The sequence below is a fragment of the Cajanus cajan genome, chromosome 7, assembly GCF_000230855.2.
Source record: "Cajanus cajan strain Asha chromosome 7, NIPB_CcT2T_4, whole genome shotgun sequence".
NCBI classification, from domain to species: domain Eukaryota; kingdom Viridiplantae; phylum Streptophyta; class Magnoliopsida; order Fabales; family Fabaceae; genus Cajanus; species Cajanus cajan.
The window spans coordinates 4,347,710-4,361,217 of NC_138523.1; the positions used below are offsets into that span (position 1 = coordinate 4,347,710).

Here is a 13,508-nt window from a genome sequence, read left to right on the forward strand (position 1 = left end):
GTAGAATGAGATCAGAATGAATCTTAGTTTGGGGAAAAACTCTTTCAGCACAAAAATTGCGATCTCTTTCCATCTCTTGAATTTGTTACTGTTATCCTTCCGCTTTTCTGACTCAACAATTATTTTATTTCTTATTTTTACTATAAATTTTATTTTTTAGTTTTTATATTATGAAATTAAGATTTTTTACATTTAAAAAAAATAACATAAGACATTACAGTATCTTAGAGTTCAATACTAAAAATATTTCTTCACGTGTGAATATTTGAAAGTGATTAAAAATTAAAAAAATATTTTGTACCTGTAACAAATTTTAGATTTTTTTTCTCCTAGTTGATGTTTGTAAATTTTTACTTCAGTATCAATATAAAGTGAAGGAACATATTTAGTTATAAAAGAGCAGGGCAATTGTTTCACTATTTTTTTCAATCATTTGTAAATTTATAAATAAAATATTTTAAATCACAAATTATAAAAAAATTGAAATGTTGTTTAGAATAATTTTTAGTATGTGCAACATTACGTAACTTTTTTCGTAAAGAATGTCATTCTGATGAATTTTCAATTGGAGTAGTGGACGAACCTTCATCTTCAACATTACTCGTTCATGAAAATCATAATTTTGAGCCTATTATTATAACCCAAGAGTAAGAGCGAAAAGATTCTAATGTTTGGAGAACTGGTATAACTATGGATATGTGGGTGAATGCTATTTAGAAGTACATGATAGTACAAAGAACTATTATTATTATTTATCCAGACATTGTTATTTTTTTATTATTATTTTTTCTTTGACTCTTTTTAAATTTAAATGTATGAAAAAAAATCTTGAACTTTTATTGTATGTCAAAAATCTATGAAGTTCTACAAAGTTCACAAAGTCTCGTAGAATCCATTAAAATCCTAACTTAAAAGTCTTGCAGAATCCATTAAAATTCTGATTAAAAGTCTTGCGAAATCCTACAAAATCTTAAAAGTCATGAAAATTCTGCAAAGTCTTTTTAAAATTCATAGGACTTTTTTCAACTAAAAAAGTCCTTTAAAATCCTATTCCAATACACCTCCCAAATATATATATATATATATATATATATATATATATATATATATATATATGTATGTATGTATGTATGTATATATATATTAATGTAAATAACATGACAAAAATATAATATATTAATATAACAATAACTTACTAGGTCTCAAAAAAAAATTATTAAGAGATATCGTATTCATAATTTTCTTTTTAAATCTCGAATAATTCCTTCATTATTTTTATTTTTATTAAAAAAATTTATTTTCTATTACATGAAAGTTAAGTAAGGAGAGATAAAATAATTTTCTTCATTATTTCTATTTTTATCAAATTTTTTCTTTTTTATTTTAAAAAATATCAAATCTTATCTTTTTTGTTTCTAGTTTTATCGATATTTTTTTATAAAAAATTCTCAAATTCTTCCATTTTTGTTTATGTTTTTATTGAGATTTATTTTTCTTTAAAAAAAACTCAAATCATCCCTTCTTTGTTTATATTTTTATTGAGATTTATTCTTTATTTAAAAAAATTAAAATCCACGTATCGAATAACGCATCGAGATGGAGACATGTTCATTTGCAAGTATCCACTATGGACAGACATTAGTTTTGTAGGTGTCTACGATGGAGACACGTCAATTTTGAAGGTGTCCGTAATTGAGACGTGCCCAATTTGTGTGGACACGATCTCTCAAAGTGTCTGAGGTGCGTCTAGGGTGTGTCCGCTCTTAAAGAGTGTTAGACTTGGGGACACGACAGTTTCATGTCATGTTCGTGCAACATAGGTTATTAGTATTAGGAGTAGTTTTCTCCCTAAAATACTATAATATAAAGTTGTTAACATTAGGAGTAGTTTTCTCTCAAAAAATTTGGTTAAATTAGGATATTTTAAAGAAAATTTTTGTTAGCTCAAAATAAGAGTTAAAAATTAATAATTAATCTTATTATGTACCTTATCTTATTATATATAATTGTTAACACTACAAATAATTTTCTCCCAAAAAGTTTTGTGAAAATTTAGAATTATTAATAAAATTTTTATTAGTTCAAAATAATCTTATTATATATAGTTAACATTATGAGTAATTTTGTTCCAAAAAAAAATTGTCAAAATTAGGAAAAGCAAGCAAGTTTGTAAAATAGTCTTGTACAAGGACAATCATCTCATAATCATAATCAAACTTGTGTTTTAAGGAGTATAAAAATTGATACATGAAGTACAACCCTTTTCCACACTTAAGCACTAGCATGTCCCTAGGCAAAAAATAGTCCACATAAATAGAAAATGTAAAAGACATGAAGATATAAACAACAAAATAAAGCAAAATAAAGAAAATCAATTTATTATTGAGAAGGTAGAGCATCAAAAAATTGCAGGTGAAGATGCTATAGCATTTCCATCATGGTCGCAGATTGCTCAATCGATTGTTAAGCGAAGGCATCAAAGCATTGATTGAACAATGCCTCCCAAGCATCATAACGAGCAACCATGCCTAATTTCACGACATTCAAGTGAGTCATCACAACCTCATAATCAACATAGTGTGCTTAGTGTAGTGTTGATGATGGATGAGGATGAATATCCTAAAATTGGTCCTCTTGGACACCTAATATGTGCTTCAGCGTGATCATCTCTTTCTTCCTCTTGGTAATCAATCGGATCATTGACAATCATTGTGAGATGTCCTATCTCATCCATGCAAATCATCCTCGTTTGCAGCAATGTTGAATCTCCAATGGCTTACATGAGCAATTCTTGGGTAGATAACAATTCAGGACATCCAAAATGATATGCAATAGTGGAGATCATAGATCCTATCACTATGTGTCCCGTTGGGTCTTAAGTAGCTTCCCTAGGGAAAGACAATGTTTGATTACATTGCCTTCTAGTGGACATACACCATAATTAACTTACTTTGAAATCAACTATTTACTTGTGTTTTATTTACTTATTGATTTGTTTTTTATGATGTTTAAGTTGGTTCTAGAAAGGGGAAAGAAATTGTTGCTAAATGAAGCATCTCTTGAGCTTTCTTCTCTCCAACATTTGATTGTGACAATACTGAATCTTAAAAGGTGTGAAATATAGATAAACATGCCTCTTGATGTAATTGGCAGGAAGGAGCCTTTCCCTTTCTTCTTATACCAACGTGATGTTATGGACATCTTTTTTGCTCACGACCTTTTTTCCATATCAGAGATGTAAATATGAATGTTATAAGTATTAATTGTAATGATTCGTATTCTAATGTATTTAAATACAATTTTATAACATTAGGTTTATTTTCACAATTTAAGATATCTTTATCGCATATGTGTCGAGATGCAAATTACATGTTATTATGAATTCATTGACCCTGTTGCCATCCAATGTGTTAGGAATAATGACATTGATATAATGAGTATTTGATAAATTGATTTAGGCTATGAGGCAAAGAGTATCATGAAGTTTAAATTGTTTGGTTGTACATTATTAACAAAGTTATCATAATATTTGTGTTTAAATGCTACTTTATATATTATTGTTGTTTGAGTGTTAATTTGAGAGATATTGTACATTATATTGGATTGTATTGAACTAGATAGTTCTATAATATATTGAATTACTTGAAAATTATATATTTTATGTATATAAGTGGGAAAATTTTATAAATGAGCAAAATATTTATATAAAAAAAAACTTCACATTTTATGGCGACTATGACCTTACTTATCATAAAACGTGCACATTCTATGTTGGGTGTAGTCTCACCTACTATCAAATGTGATACTTACTATAACGGGTAAAGTAAAGTCAAATCTGCCATAGAATATGACATTTTCTAAGTTGGGTGTGGCAACATCCTCCTTTTTATGGAAATTGTGGTCACACTTGACATAAAAAATGTGTCAGTGTGATTAAAGTACCACATTCGATACTTATATTATGACGAACGTTGACCATCACTATAGAAAGTAGACTTTTTATATTGGATGTTAATTTGTCATAAAATGTATAAGCATTTTATGTCATCGAGACTTATAACGGGATTAAGGTCACATAAATATCCAAAATATTCAACATAAAAAGTTTTATACATAGTAGTGCATGTAAGTATGTATACCAATATGATATTGAGTTTTTTCTATGTGGCTAAAAGGATTACTAAATATATAAAAATATATTATTAACAAATATGTATATTGATGTGTTTTGTTCTTGGCAATTTGAAAGAGTTTCAAATACTATTACATATGAAAAAAAAATGAATTAATATTTTAAAGATGAGTAAAGAATAAAAATATATTATCAACTATGAATTTGTGTTTTTGAGCTTTGATAATGGCTTGAAAGGATTTCAAACTTTACAAAAAATAAAAAGTTAAATATAGAGATAAAATAATGTAATTAATCTAGAATGTGTGTTTTAACTTTTAAAGTTCAGCGTAAAAAGAAAAAAAAAACTTAAAATTTAGGCTCACAATAATCATAAGTCAAAGAAAAACTATTTATTTGAATAAAGGAACATATGCAAATTATATGAGTGTATTTGAGTTGAGTAATATGATACTTGATATATTTTTTCTTAATACATTGTAAAACTAACCTATCTTTCTCTAATTTTTTTTGTTGGTCCTTTTTACTAGTGTGATACTCAATGTGATTGGAAAATTTAATTCTCACATAATAAGATTACTCACATCTTCAGGAATCTTAAACAGAATATACATAGATTTTATCTTGATTCTTTATATACAAAGCAATACTAGAATACAAAATTTGAATCATATATTCCTCCTAATTAAAAAATAGGAAACAAACTTCTAAAATATATTAAAACAAATAAAAATATATAAATCTAAATAATTTCCTAAAGATTACAAAATCCTAAAATAACTCATTAAAATTCCACTCACTCAATTTATTTAAAATTTGAATTATTTTTCCAACAAATTCTCCCTTAATTAAAATTTCCAAATAATAGTTGATTAAAATATTTATCTTCTCAAAACATGTCCTTCTAAGTAAAAAAGATTATTTTTCATTCTTTTGTCCTTGCAATATTAAACGCTTCCCTTTAGACACTTTGTATCCCCATTTTGAACTAACATACCTGTAGTCATGTGATGTCAATTCTCCCAATAAATTGTATAATATGCAACAAAAGGTACATATCTCACATCTTCAAAAGTTTGGATGACACCATTGGGAAGTTTCATTGTCACAGTCCCAATGCCTTTAACCTCTATTTTTCACCATTTCCTAACTTGAATTGACCAAACTCACCATTAGTTTGAAAATGTGAAACATCATTTGATATCTACAAATATGTTTTGAGGCAACATAATTCATTATCCATTTTGATTTAGCAACTTCCTCAATAGTTTTCAAATAGACATCTTCATAGTCATAAAGGTTTTGGGTTACATTAGCTTGAAAGTTGTCCTCATCTCTCCCCTTAATTCTCAATTTTTTAGGATCCTCTCTCATTTCTTTATACATTGATTACACGTGACTTTTCTTTCCAGAATAGTAACATTGCATGTTACTCATATCTCATTCTAGATGTGTTTGAAAATTTGATCTTCCTCTTGACCCATCTTGTCTCCATGAACCACTTCTCCCTTTCTTAGAATGTTGCACGGTTAATGTATGACCTTCAATATCAATATTCTCATTTTTTATCATTCTTTCATTTTTTTTTCTTAGAGCTGATGTCACTTCATCTAACTTCAACGATGTTTTTCCTATAAGTAATATCTGAACGAAAAATTTATAAGACTTTGGTAGTGAAGCCAACAACAACATTGCTTGCTTTTCATTAGGAATTTTTTCATTTACATTTAGCAATTGACATACTAGCTGATTGAAATAATTAATATGATCATGAGGATTTTCTCCTATCTCCATTTTGAGTTGATACAAATTCATCTTCAAACATAGGCAATTGGTCAACGACTTAGAGGCATAAACACTCTAAAGCTTCTCCTACAAGACTTTCAGTGTTGTCTCCTTTAATACATTGCACTTGATCTTAGGAGTAAGAGCTAATTGAATCGTGCTCACAACCTTCTTTTGGATCTGACTCCATTCTCTTTCATTGATGGCATTTCGTTTCATTTTCCAAAGCTTGATCAAGACATTGTTGCACTAAAATATCTTGAATGATACATTATCAAATCATAAAATTTGTCTTACCATCAAATAACGATATCTCAAACTTTTGTGTTTTCCCTTCCAAAGCTATAATGTTACTGATGAAAAACTTCTCCTCACATAATAAGATTAAACAAAACATACACATATTTTATTTCTTAGCTCTCTATATATAGAGCAAAATTGTAATACAAAATTTGAATCATACAATTCTCCTAATAGAAAAAAAAGGAAATAAATCTCTAATAGATATTAAAACAAATAACAATTTGTAAATCTAAATAATATCCTAAAGATTACAAATTCCTAAAATAACTCCTTCAATTTTCTCTCACTAAATTTATTTAAAATTTGAATTATTTTCTCAACACAATGATACTTAGATTCACCTCTTGAGAACCAAATATGCAATAATAATAAAAAAAAAACAAAAAGAATCATTTTATTGATAAATTATTAAATTTTGTGATAAATAAGTAAAAAGTGATAACAACTTAGATATTTAATTAGTTAACAATGTAACTATTTTTACACTATTATGATCATTAAACCATGATAAAAATTATAAGTTTACAACTCTCATTTTAAATTTTAATTTTAAGCAACTTTTAAAACACATAGAATTTAGATGAAACATTAACTTAATATATTTGATTTATTTTATTTTATTACACTTGTTTGGTACTTCTTTCTAACTCTTTCTTGTAATTATTTTTTAGAGACATTCTTTTTCATTAGTTTATATCAATTGTTTATTTAAGAAAAGATCAAGATTTTTTCTTGCTTTTGAGAAGAGTATTGTATTAAGTTACAAACAAAGTCTCACATTATTGGATCATGACAAAAAAAATTTATAAAGTACACATAGTCTCCATTGGTAGCCTTTTAAAAGATGACAAAAAACAAAGTTCAAAGTGGACAATACCATACCAATATAAAAACGTGTGTGTGAATCTTGAGTATCCAACATATTAAACTTATTATAGTAATTGAGAGCATTCCTTCATCGTAGCAAAACCAATATAAATTCAAGAATAACTCCTTATACACTTTTGTTTATAATTATGTGCTTCGTAATATTTATAATATATTTTAAGTATTGTAGTTATAAAAAAAAACTAAAAATTCGCATTATTGAAACCAAAAGAACCTAAAAAAATGATTTAATGATAAAAATTTATAATTTTATAATGTTACACTACAATTAATAATTATAAATATTAATTTTAACTTAATAAAAATATTATATATATATATATATATATATATATATATATATATATATATTAATAGACAAATTAATGAGTCTTATCTTCTTACACCCAATGAATATGAAGTAATAGTTTTTAAACGGATTTAGGACATAAATTTTGAATTTGCATGTAAAAAGAGTTGTTAATAATGTTAATGATTATGTGTTGGATGTTATTGAGTTCAAGACTTTAATTAGGAGTTTTAAACATCTTGTTAATAGTTTTAAAAATTATAGGATTAGATTCATATTTTGGTTGCTCATAATTTAGCCAAGTAATCCAATTACATTTTCGACATCACGATTCCCATTATATCTCTCTTTGCATTATTTTACATATTAATGAAATGAGTTAATTTAGTTTTTTTTTTAAAGAAAAAAAAAGATAAATTAATGAGTTATTTCTATCTATATTAATCTATACTAATATATAAAAAAAATACTCTTTTTAACAATCATCTTGATCTCCATATTTTGTTGATCACTATACCTTTCTGGTTTTAAAAATTAGAAGAAAAAAAATAATATTTCTAATCAAATTCAAGAACTTGAAACTAATAAACTAATTATAATACTAATTAAATCAAATATATTTTTATTACTTAATTTTTATTTTTATTTTATTTTTAATAGAGATAGAAGTATATCGACCCCTAAAATACATATATTGATGAAAAGAAAGTTAAAATAAAAATGTTTTAGAAACAATGGCAACCATAACATAACTCAAAAGATTTATTTTAAATATAGGTATTTTTCTTTCTAAAATGGTGAATATGAGCAATGGATTAAGATATAATTAGAAAGATTAAAGCAAAATAAAAATCCGACCTGCCGGATTCGAACCAGCGACCTAAGGATGTCTGTTCAACAACTACAGTCCTCCGCTCTACCAACTGAGCTAAGGTCGGTTTGATTCAATTCTTTCGATCTTAGTTTATTCTTTCCTTTTACAATGACCGTTGGCTGTTCTGATTAACAAAAAAAAAAAAAAAAAACAAGTGTCTGTTGATGGTTATTTATTGTGATTATATTCTATTGAATTTAATTTGGTTTTAAGTTTTATTCGTTTGTTATTCTTTGTAAAGAATATTAAATATATGATCAAATATATAAAAATACAATAAAAATAATTTTAAATTTAAAGTATTTATAAGACATTATATAGCTAATAGTAGTTTAACTTTTTAAAAATTTACTATTAAAGATAAATTTATACAACCTCGTAATAATATATCTACCTTTACTTAAATAGTAACCAATAAGTAATTTTTTATTAAATATAATTTTCATACAAAAATGTATAAGTTATGAGATAATTTTAAATATACGAGATAAAAATATGAATACGAGTAATATATTAAATTTATAAATAAAATTATATGAATATATAACATTAATAAAAACAATATCTTATTTTGGTGTTCAATTTTTTTTTTTTACTTTTTTACTCCTAATTATTTTATTTAACTACATTTATGTCTCTTAATTATATTATGAAGATAACTATACATTTTTTTTAATTTTATCATTTCAATTTTATTTATTTATTTATTTTTATGATGAGGCGTGAAGTATTTCATTTTCACTAGTATATATAAATTTAGTTTGAAGTGAATTGGTTCAATTTCAAAACCAAATTTGAATCCAATCAAATTTCATAAAATAAATTGAATTTTTCGTGTGACCTTTTTGGTGCAATGCATTTATCATCTCCTTATTATACAATGACATAACTTTCAATGTTTGTGATCATTTGTCATCTATCCTCACATATAATGGCGAGTTCTACTTATTATATGACAGTGTGATGTTGCTCTAATGTGTGAGTCATTAACTATATTTTAATTTTGTTGAGTAAATGGCATTTTTGGTACCTATATTTTGGTCAATTCGAAGTTTTGGTTCATTTATTTTAAAATAGATACATTTGATCTCCATATTTTTTTAAATACGAAATCTTGGTCCTTCCATTAATTTGATATTTATTGATTGTTAAATTTTAGCGTTATTTGATGATTTGTTACCACTTAAGTGATATGATATTTAGTGACATGATCACTACAAGAAATATTACATATAGTGACATACAAAAAGTGTTACTATAAGTACAATATATGTTTATTTGACATATAGTTACACATAATTTTAGTGTTGATTTTAAATGAGATTTAGCAACATATTTTGTGTGTCACTATAGCCTATACCCACACTTTTTAATAATATACCAGCATATATTATAGTTATTGTGTGAGTAAAAATAATTTTTAGTGACATGAATAATATCACTATAGGGTGTGTGTCACTATATAACAATTTTCTTGCAGTGGATGTATAAGAATAAAAACTAAAAATAACATACAAAAGGTTTTTGTTTATATCTAGCTTTACGAATGATTGATATTTATTTTAATAATAAAAATTTTATTTGTATATTTTTTCAATTTTTTATTTTAAAATATCATGTTACTAAATTTTATATAACTTAAGTATGAGTAAACACTAAAACTTAATCATTAGTACATATCAATATGATGGTAGGGCCAAAATTCTATTTTATTTTTATTTTTTATATTAGAAGGATTATATGTCTCTAATTTTAAATAAAAGAATCAAAATTGCGGAGTGGTAAAAATAAAAAAACCAAAAGTGTAATTTAGCTAATTTTTTTAAAAAAAATTCTATTACTTATTGGTTAGACGGAGTGGTGATTGCTCTATTGGTACTTGTGCATGAGTTTTTAATTTTTTTTAATTTTATTTATTATGTTACTTAATTGCTCTGATTTTGATTTGATGAAAATGTCTATAATCTTCAAAATTTTAATGTCTCTGTTCATAGGAATTTTATAATATGTTTTTACCTGTTTATAATATTTTTTGAAACATAAAATTTTATATGGTGGAATTATTTATAATTTTTTTAATATAGATAAAGTCATGTACATAAATTGGTAACTCAATGATTTGATCTCTAACCCATCGATTGGATACCTCGATCGAGTCACCTACCAGATTGAGTCCGATAACATTGCTATTTAGGCTAAAATTATTTGATTTTATTTAGATAATCTTTATTAAAGTCCAACCTAATCCTATTAAGGGTTTGACCCATTGCGTCAAGCTTAATTAGATAATTCAATAAATATACAAATATTTTTTTAATCATAAATATTTTACATTGAATATTTATTTACAAAATTATATATAATATAATGAAATTTATTTATTTATTTATTAGTATATACAATTGAAAAAATAAAATAAAATAAAATACTTTAGATGACAAAAGAGTGTGTGCCTAGTTGTTGCATGCAATTTGTAATAGTTAATAATAATAGAACGTAATAATTGATGATTAATTGTCTGAAAAAAACATTGAAAATGATGGTCATCCATCCTTTTTGTCAATGATAAAAGTGAGAATTTGAGATTTTTACGTTTTCAATGCATAGATCCCTTCAAGTTATAATATTTATCTATTGTCTTTTTATTTTTATTTATTATTATTATTATTATTATTATTATTCCATGCAATATTATATGCTTTCACTATTTTAAAAAAATTACTGGGAGTGTTACATTAAAAAATGTGTTTAGCATAAATCTATTTAATATATATTTACACAATTTTAATAATGAAATTCAATAACATATATTATGTCATTATAATTTATATTTATATTTTTTAACAAATATAAAATATATTTATATAATATAAGTAAAAGTAATTTTTAATAAAAATATTGTGTTACTATAATATATGTGTGAATTATGATTGAATAAAAAATAATTTTTTTATATAAATTCAAATCTTGCACATACAGCATTATTCAAATTGATTGAAATACATGATTTACTGAGTAAAGGTTGAACTCACTGGATATCTTTATTTGAAACCATGTTATTTTTGGAACAATTAATGAGATTTGAATGTATTTTAAAAATAGTGAGAGTTTCAAAATGAATGAAAGGTTGCATCCTTTCATGATAATACGCTTGTATGAAAAGCTGTATTATTCTCTCACAAAAGGAAACATTATTTCATGAAAAGATAAGTCTATTCATGAACAGACGTAAAAATGAAGAGTTATATCCTTGAACCAAAACGTGTATTCTTTTGTCAATAAATGTCTCTTTCCACCAAGTTGTGAAATATAATTAAATGCAATTTAAATAATGATATACGAGATTTTATTTTTCCAAATTTCAGCATATATTTCAAAGCAATACCAAAAAAAAAGGCAGGCAATTTAACGTTAGAGAAAACATCCACACGTTATTATCTAATTTAAGAACTTGAAAACAAAAATATAAGAAACTTGATTCAGGTTTGTCACTCAAAATACAAACAATTGAAACTTTTGCAAGGATTGGTTATTAAGTTTCTTAGCCCTAGCTCATTCCATCGATTATCCGTGCTCAAGTTAAGGATCATGAACGACACTTCCATTGATATCAACTCAGAGATGAGGAAGGCTGAATATGTACTTTTCTATTTCCCTATTGGGATTCTCATAGTGTTCACAATCACAACTTTCATTTGCCATTACTGCCGCTACAGAAGCATGCAAAACATGCAACATGATTCTACTACAATAACTATCCATGTTCATAAGAGAAATGACATTGTGAACAATTATCCAGTGATACTGTACTCCGAAGCCAAGAATCATGAATCTAATCCAGAATCAATAACATGTTGCTCAATATGTTTGGCAGATTACAAGGACAAGGAATGGTTGAAGCTTCTACCTCATTGTGGTCACTTGTTTCATAGAGATTGCATTGATAAGTGGTTGCAAGTGAACCTTTCATGTCCCATGTGTCGAAATTCTCCACTGCTAACTTCTGTTGAAGTCACTCGGTTGGCAACACAAGACATGATTAAATAGAAGAATTTGTATCTGTTTAGAATACCATACTCCGATCCCCAACCAAAAAGAAGGTATAAGGTTTTGTATGCGTCCCTCTTGAGACAAATGTTAACTTTCTTATTGTCTGAAGTGTTGTTATTACCATTGTTCAAATCTTTTCAGGTGATCATCACTCTTCTTAATTAGTTTTCTTCTTACTAGACCATCTTTTTATAAGCATAGGTCATCTAACATTAATGTGTAAAAAAGATTATTTATTGATGAAATTATATTAAGATGAATATCAATAAATAATAAGTTAAAATAACAAAGACAAAAATAAATAAGAAATCAGGAAAGATTAGATTGAAATACACTAAACACTATCTTTAGAGAAAAAATACATGATCTATTGCACTAGATTAATTTGTAACGTGTTTCTCTCCTAAATTATGACAATCCATCAATATTAATCGTGTGTAGTAAAGAATTTTTGAACTAAAAAACACTACTTCAAAATATAAAACACTTTAATAATAATATCAAAGGATATTTAATAAAAATAGAAAAATAATTTACACACTATAATATCGTGTCTTGTGTGTAGCTCTAGAGCTAATGCAACTAGTATAATGCTACACAAGAGGAACAACTTCAACATGTACAAAACCATATTGGTAGTAGGTTAAAAGGAAATAAATAATAATAATAATATAAAATGAATATTGAATCATAAATAGTAGCAAAATGCAATTCCTTATAATAGTTTGCAACGGGGAAATGTAACATAACTAATAAAAAATATATGAATATATATATAGTAAGTAATTTTAAAACGTTACAAACAGGGAACTAAATAAATAAAACATTTATTTAAGTTTTAAATTTAATAAAAATTTTCAACATAATGTGTTCATTTTTAACCCTTAATAGATGAGCTCCTTACTTTTTTCTTGATAGACTTCATGAACCTGTCGTTTTTCTTGTGGAAGCATCTCCTATATATATTTGTCTCTAATTTTTTACGGACACCAAGGAAATCTATGCAAGGATTCTGCAACTTGGTGAATTTGATTTAGTTAATTGTTTGTTTACAATATAAAGATGGTGCTTTCTGTCGATAAAGTGTAATGGAGAAAATATCTTTTTTTCTGATTCAGAAACAGATCCAATATACATCTAGACATTGAATTTGTGAGAATATCTTGTGGTTTTTGTCTGCAAGGTTG

General features: G+C 25.6%; 1 protein-coding gene and 1 non-coding gene across 2 annotated transcripts; one reads left to right on the forward strand and one right to left on the reverse strand.

Moving 5' to 3' along the window:
• Positions 1-8,249: 8,249 nt before the first annotated feature.
• Positions 8,250-8,335, reverse strand: TRNAY-GUA (transfer RNA tyrosine (anticodon GUA)). The gene is given in 2 exon segments: positions 8,250-8,285; positions 8,299-8,335. It is a non-coding gene; the product is annotated as a tRNA-Tyr (tRNA).
• A 3,524-nt stretch (positions 8,336-11,859) lies between these two features.
• On the forward strand, positions 11,860-12,318 carry LOC145949753 (RING-H2 finger protein ATL70-like). Its single transcript, XM_083060631.1, has one exon. The coding sequence runs from the start codon at positions 11,860-11,862 to the stop codon at positions 12,316-12,318; it is 459 nt and encodes a 152-aa protein (XP_082916757.1).
• The last annotated feature ends 1,190 nt before the right edge of the window (positions 12,319-13,508 follow it).